This window comes from Biomphalaria glabrata, chromosome 9 (assembly GCF_947242115.1).
Source record: "Biomphalaria glabrata chromosome 9, xgBioGlab47.1, whole genome shotgun sequence".
NCBI classification, from domain to species: Eukaryota; Metazoa; Mollusca; class Gastropoda; family Planorbidae; genus Biomphalaria; species Biomphalaria glabrata.
This window is the reverse complement of record NC_074719.1, coordinates 39,069,464-39,077,369: the sequence shown is the minus strand read 5'-3', so window position 1 is coordinate 39,077,369 and position 7,906 is coordinate 39,069,464. Positions and strand designations below refer to the sequence as shown.

General features: G+C 34.6%; 1 protein-coding gene across 1 annotated transcript; it reads right to left on the bottom strand.

Moving 5' to 3' along the window:
• Positions 1–219: 219 nt before the first annotated feature.
• On the bottom strand, positions 220–7,906 carry LOC106052790 (uncharacterized). The gene is made up of 6 exons (XM_056041806.1): positions 7,744–7,906; positions 5,082–5,211; positions 3,543–3,670; positions 1,183–1,348; positions 697–845; positions 220–435 (listed from the first exon to the last, which is right to left on the bottom strand). The coding sequence occupies exons 1-6, from the start codon at positions 7,787–7,789 to the stop codon at positions 377–379; spliced, it is 678 nt and encodes a 225-aa protein (XP_055897781.1). The 5' UTR covers positions 7,790–7,906; the 3' UTR covers positions 220–376.

Below are 7,906 nucleotides of genomic sequence, written 5' to 3'. Positions count from 1 at the left end.
ATTTGGCGTTCTGAATCTTTATTCTGTCGTTATATGTGTCGTTACGGTATTGCCAAGGCCTTGGGTACATTTAGTAATTAGCATTGAAGTACGCATATGTATATTAGAGAAGAAAAAAAGCCTTGACAGAGACAAAGTGCTCAGTAAACATATCACATTAAAATCTATAAGGCTGTGGAAGTGATTTTTTAAATAAGTCAATAAAACTTACAACAATAATTATTGAACTATCGAAATTTTATTCCTTGATTATAATATAGAAAAGAATTTTTTTTTTGAAATACATTGAATATAGTTAAAAAAGAATATCTTGACTAATTAATTTTTTTTTAAATCTTGGACATCATAAGATTTGAACCGTGAAGCTGGTCGACATTTAACGTCTTCTTCTGACACCAGAGATGATCAAAGGAACGAGTCTTGATCTCAGAGTACCTGAAGAGGTTTTAAAAACACTATAATTTCACATAATTTCATGCATGTTAACCAAAGTCGTAAATTCTGCCCAGTCTCATGTTTTCCTGATAGAATGTATTGAATACATTAACGCTTTCGTTTCTCCTCAAGAATATTTTATAGGATACTTCCATTCATATGTATTTTATTTTTAATTGTTATGACGGATAAAAAATGTCTGAACATATTTGATTGTCTAAATTTGATGAACTATCTAATTAAAACAAAAGAAAAACTTACGGATGTGACGAACTTGTTGACCACAATCCAACTCCCTGGCAAAAGGCTGGTATTCAATGTCAAAAAGTTTTCGAGCAATGATGCCAAATTTTGGGCCACAATGATTTTCCACTGATCCCAGAGCGCAACTTCTCAGTTGATCTAAGTAGCTGTGAGGAAACGTTAGTTTGATTCAAACAATCCTACTATTCAATATACAAGAACACAAAAAAGAGTTATGTGTTTACACAAACGCATTAGCGGCCTGACAGGTCCTGCTGTTTGCTAAATGAATGAAGTTTAATAGTAAAAAATAATGCTTATATTTTCAGGAGTAATATTAGAAGCCATGAGTTTTTAAACTATAAATAAACTCTATCTATTTCCCTACATTTTAAAAATTATTTTTTTTTTCGCCCTCTTCACACAAATGTTGGTCCACTTCTGTAAAGGTATTTTAGCAAAACGATTTTTTGTAATGCTCAACTTGAAAGAAATTTAACTTACAAACAGATATTGACTGACTCCATTTCTTCCTCACTAGACATAGCGGAGAAAGTGGCCAACAGCAACTCATTCTGGAAAGTCTGCCCACACTCCTCCATTCCTTCTTTGGCTGACAAGAAAGTCGTTTGATCGTTGACACACGGAGAGTCTTTGATAGAATCTAGCTCTGGTCAAGAAAAAAGGAACTTCCTTACACTTGACGTCAAAATATGGGAATATTCTTGTTTTTACTCTACCACACAAATATTTATGGATTTTTTTTTCGGCGTGGGAAGGGTTAGACCTAAACCCTTAGTCTAAGTACAAGAAAGAACTTCGTCGCCAAAATACCTTTAAAATGTATAATTACTTTTCTAGTTATGGAGTTTCACAAGTAAGAAACATCAAGTCTCAAATGTCGTAACTCTTTTTAAATATCATATACCAAACTGCAAAGGTTAGCTGACTGAAGCTGGGAAAAATTAATTAAACTTAATGTCAACTCAAAGTTTGGAATGTGTGTTAGGACTTACTTACTTAGACTTAGGTCCTCATTGGGCTGCAAGCTGTCTCCACAAAGATCTGTCATTGGCAATGTCTGAAGCCTTCTCCCACCTGGTGTCCTCTGTTCTGAGGTCCTCCATGAAGGAGTGGGGCCAAGTTATACGAGGACGTCCCTGTTGCGCTTTCCTCGTATTGGCTCCCACGTTATAGCAACACTTGATATACGTAGTTCATTTTGTCGTAGAACATGTCCCGCAAACCTCATGCGACGCTCTGTCACAACCTCACTAAGTTTTCGACTCCCAGTTCCTTACTTGAGACCCGATCTGTGTAACTCACTCCCAAAATTCGTCTCAGCCATTTTTGTTGAGCCTCATTTAGTCTTTTCTCAATTTTGAAAGATGACTTCCATGTCTCACGTGCATATATTGCAGTTGGAATGACGATTGTGTTGAGAAGGTGTATTGGCTTGGTTTGTCCAGATAGGCTGCAGACTTTGGAAAATGCTCCCTGCCTTTCCTATTCGGCACGCTACATCATGGTAGGCATCCCCATCATTTGTTATGATGCTGCCAAAGTACGCGAACATTTCCAGCTCTTCAAGCTTTGACTCGCCAAGTCTGACGGGGGCATCCTTTGCCTTATATCCCAATTTTAGTCTTATCCAGGTCATTCGGATTTGTTCATGCCATGGAATACCAAAGACAGTCTGGCTCATTGCTCTCCTCATTATTTAGTTGATGACTAGGAAGAAAAGGAAGGAAGATAAGATGCACCCCTGTCTCACACCTGTTTTGATGGTAAAAAAAATATGTTGTTCCTTCTTCTGTTTTAATGCAGCAACTAGACTGACTGTATAGGTGTCGTAGGATCTGGACGAATTTTTCTGGGATGCCGTATTCTCTAACTATTTTACATAGTTATTCTGGGTGGACACTATCAAACGCTTTCTTGAAGTCTACGAAACTGATCGTTAGCCGTTGTTGGTACTCGAGACTTTGTTCTATGATATTTCGTGTTACAAGATCATCTGTCGTCATCGAGAAGTACATAGATGTCTAATTCATAAAGCACTGGTTGTGAATGTGTATGTGTTTCGTGTGTGATTGTTGTTAGAATTTTTCATCTATATTGTTATTGTACAGTAGTTACGTCGAGGTTGTCAATTGTAATGTCAAAATGAATTTCATATGTTTGGATCAATAAAAATTATCTTATCTTATCTTATTTATATATATTTGACTATATGTTTACTGAAAATACTGATTATATCAGCAAAAAAGGGCAGCAAAGATTATGATTACTAAGAAAACTGTCCTCGTTTAATGTTAGCTATGTTTTATCACGCTCATATCTGCAATATTTTAAGTTTCAATATCACTGCCTGGTATGGCAATCTGAGCATTAAAAATAAGAATAAACTTTATAGAATCCTAAATGCTGCTGGTAAAATCATTGGCAAAAAAACAAACCCCATTTGGGCAGATGTTTGAGACAAACATCTATAAAAAACGCTAACAAGATCCTCGAAATTAAAAATCACCCTTTGTGTCAGGATTTTGTGATTTTACCATCACAAAAAAGATACAAGACACCGATAGCAAAGACAAACAGACACAAACATTCTTTTGTTCCCCTGGCAATCAAATCATTAAATAAGAACAATCTGGTATGAACTTTATCACATGTAAATTATGAGTGAGTCTGGTGTGAATGTACACTTTGGTTTCTTATAGTTATAATGTTTTTGTTTGGTGTAATGCACAAATTGTAAGACGAATTTCCATACGGACAATAAAGATTATTATTATTATTATTATTTGTATTATTATATATATATATATATATATATAAGTAAGCTTTAATTGTGCTCCAACCTTCTTTGCCCTCTGCCGAACAAAGGAAGTCTATCGTCTGAATTCCTCCAAGAACCATGTTGGACAAAGTTAAATCTTGGCAGTCATCTTTGTTGTCGTCAAAACACTTTTGTAGTTCACCGTTCTTCCTGGAGAAAGAAATATTCATAAACATGTTGGTAAGATTTCTTCGGAATTTATCAATATATAGTGTAACATTTTTTTCTTTTTTTGTTTCATTGCACAACACGTGACTTTGCCTGTGTCAAAGATAATAGCAGGGCGGGTCTTAAGCATTGGTAAACTAGGCAGCTGCGAATGAAAACAATTTTGTATCGAGATGAAATGGACTAAACGTGTCCCAGTGTAATGTTAGAGTCACTCGCCTGACTAGGTTTTTATATATAATGCGTACTTTTATTTTTTCGCTATCAATTTTTTTATTTTTCTATTTTGTTCACGTAGTCTTGGCCACATTTTTATATGCTTGCGAGTCTTGGACGTTGAATTGACAGGCAGACAGCGTGAGTTTGCATTTTTCTTGTATTGGCCTCCATGCCATTGCCACCATTAGGATGCGCAATACATTCTGTAGGAGAACAGGTCCTGCAAACCTCATGCGAGTCACAACCTCATGAAATGATCTAGTGCGCGTTCGGCATAATATTTCTTTGTTTGTGAGTCCGATCGCTGTGACTTTTTAAATCCGTTTTGCTGAGCATTATCTATGAGAATGGAGCTCTTACTCCAATTTGTTCTGTTTCATTTCATAAGGATTTTTTTTCTTAAGTTAAACTTTTTAATTTATAGTTACAGAAAAAGAAGATAAAGCCATATAGAGCATTAAAATCTAAAATTAAGAATAGTTTATATAGATCTATGTTATGAATGAAAAGATAATGGTTTAGAGAGAATTTGAAAGAGACTATTATAAAGTGACAATGCCTAGGACGCCATATTAAAACATATTGAACATATGAAACAGTCCATAGAAAAGTTGGGAATGCAGTATTTCCCTTGGCTGCGCAGCCCCAGCTGGGATTTACATATTTTGCCTCATCCAGGGCAAGCATAACCATTGTCCGCAGGTGGTAGATTTAGATTTTCTTTTCTTTGCTACTGTGAACTGCATTTAGTTAAAAGAGTGATATTGGTCTGCGCGAGCCAATTATCACCTTAAATATACACTGCCCAGGCTGGAGGTATTGCAGTGATTAGCCCATATTAAACATATTAAACATATTAAACATATTAAACATATTAAACATATTAAACATATTGAACATATTAAAGGCCAACTAAATGGAATAAAAAAAATAAAACATTTATTGTGCTTCAAAGCTTAGAAATATGATTTTGCATAACTAAAAAGTAAAAAAAAAAACTATATTTTTTATTGAATGATAATATACACTTCTGTATTTGTAACACTATATTCATCAAATATTGAGCTACTTTTAGATTACTTTTACTTTAAGAAAATCTGCATACGAAAAATGGTTACGATAAAAAAGATTAATTTAAATTTAGAAACAAAAAATTTTTAATTGACTGTCTTACTGGCATAGCTGTTTGTATTGTTCTTCATCCTGCAAAGGACCAAGGCTGGATGTTTCCATTTTCGAAAGTAAAGCAGAACACTGTAACAACCCGGTGCATTGCTCGTCTCTCTTGGCTACATTCGCTGCTTCTGTGTTTCAGTAAATAATCATAAAACATATATTTCTGTGGGAGTCTTAAACTAGGTCACATTTGAAACATAAAGGAACTTTTTTAAAAAATTAATCTTATGTAATGAAATACTATTAACAATTTTCTATTTTTTTCAGAAGTATCGACAAATTAAATCGAAGAACTAGTGTCGATATCGCAAAATGATATTTGAAAAATAAAACTAAGGAATTAATGTCGTTTGCTTTCTCTCTGTCTTTGGGTTTCATTTTCTGCTTCCGGGTGGGCAACTAACATCAGGCAATAATGCTTGAATAATGTAATTGTATATCAAGAAATCAAGACACGAAATTTAAATGTACAATAAACTTATGCAGTATAAACACTAGTAGTCTGTTGGATTACATTCCCAATTATTGATTCATAGATAGAATATATATATATACGAGGCGCAGTGGCTGTGTGGTAAAGCCTAACCAGGGGTGGGGGCCAGGTTCGAATCTTGGTGAAGACTAAGATTTTTTCGGTATCCTTAGGACTCCTTCTATCCCACTTAACTCTAATGGGTACCTGACATTAATTGGGGAAAAGTACAAGAGGTTGGTCATTGTGTATGTGCTTGATCTGAAATCGGAACTTATTGTCTTATTTTGAAATATGTACAAAATATATTTGTGTATTATATAAATATATTCATACTACAAGTCAGACATATTTGAGTATCATGGTAGCCACTATAGTCACTAATATAATATATTAGAAACAATTAAATAAAATAATAATGTTATAAGTAAAGTGAATACGTGAATATAAAAAAATATTATGAATGGAGCAACAAAAAAGCTAATCGACCAAAATCCATGTATTTTATCAAAATATTTGCATGTATATATATTTAGAAGACAGACGCCCGATATACAAAAAAAAAACAGAGCTATTGGGCAAGGTTGGAACTAATTCAACGAATGTATGTAAAATAGCTTTAGAAACACACAGTTGAAGATTAATTTAATTAACCTATGACATCAATCAAATCCGTTTAATATTTTCATGTGTTAAAGTATTAAAGAAGAGCAGAGCTATCTTAGAATAAGATATAGAACTAGATTTAGGCTTCCAGAGATGTTCTTTCTGGGCATGCGCGACCTTTGGGTTATTTCCATCGCATACACCCCTCTCGTAAACAAAATACCATAGGTCTGAAATGTTTCGGTATTTCTTCAGATTTAAAGACTAACCCAATCCAACCGCAGAACGGAGAGGGGGGGAGGCGGTGGGAATGGTTCGAACCTGTAACACCGAGACGACACTCCAGAGAGCTTAGACTTTACCAGGATATCACTCGACCAAGCAGTCCTCATTCAAATCACACTGGTATTTTAGAAAGAACACTATGGAACTCTGTGGCTGTTTGGTTCCTTTCCTTTGCAACCTCTCGTGTGACTCAAGAAGCCAATACTTGAAGCCAATCTATGCTGAGAGGTTAAGCACACGTGATCATTAGACGCTACAGCATTTTCAGCATTTCTCTTACTGCTGGCCTGCTCACCATCTGAGGTCCAGGACATCTCCGTTATTCTTGTCCAGCTGTGCCCTTTTTTTTCTCCCAACTATTTGTGTCTATTTTAAAGAGCTTCATGTCGTGCTAGAGTTATCAGTGTATCTGAGGACTAGACGACATTCAGCTATCCTTCCCATTGCGAGATATTGTGGAACACAACATTTGTTGCATTTGGTGTCCAAGTCCAAGCCAGCCAAAGCGTCTACTGCTGGTAACATTGAAGATATCTTGGCACTCTGCTCTTCGCAGGACGTCCTCGTCGGTGATTTTGTGTGTGTGTGTTGCCTTATTTTCGGAATCTGGTTTAAGTATCAGAGGTGGAAGAAATTAAAATTCTTTTCCAGCCAAGAAAAGGTAGTCAATGTTTCACTGTAGCGTAGGGCTGCACCTCATGTGTACAATAATGACCCTGAAAAATATAAGCTAATCATTTTTGTTACTTGGTTCCACTATATGTAATGATGTGTTGTTTCTTTATGAAGACATCAGTTGCAGGATAGGAACAAGTTATGGGTGCATAGGTTAAAGAGTTTGAGACAAAAGTTTGCTGAGTATCACTACTAAAGCCCTAGTCTATATCTCGTGTGTGTTGGGCACTATGGTAAAAAGTAGCTACTTTTAGTTTAAACAGCTAAGCAATTTGCAACAATAAATACGGTATATGAGGAAGATTAAATATTATTATGTAAGTCCTTTATTAAGTTGTTTTCGATAATATAATAAACTTCTAATTTTATATCTAATTAAAATATTTCATAACTGTACCTTCATGTTCTAAATGAAAAAAAAATCGCAAATTTTACTTTTGATTTTAGTATCCAAAAATAAGCAAAACATTTTGAATATCTCCATAAAAGAACATTCTTTAAAAAACCTCAAGTAGTAGACATTGGACATGAAATATCTTAAAGGGAAGCAATTTTAAAAAGTCTGATTATAAAACGAAATGTTAATATCTCAATAATACAATTAGTTTTTACAACATCTTACCACAAAAAGCAAAAGCTGCTACAAGTAGAGTTACTGGCATGTACATTTTATAGAACACAATAAATGTATTTATTTATTTATTTTACTAAAAGAAAATGCGATAACTCTTTTTTTTTTGCACAGAAATTTGTGGATGGTCTCCCCTTGTTTTATAGACTCACAG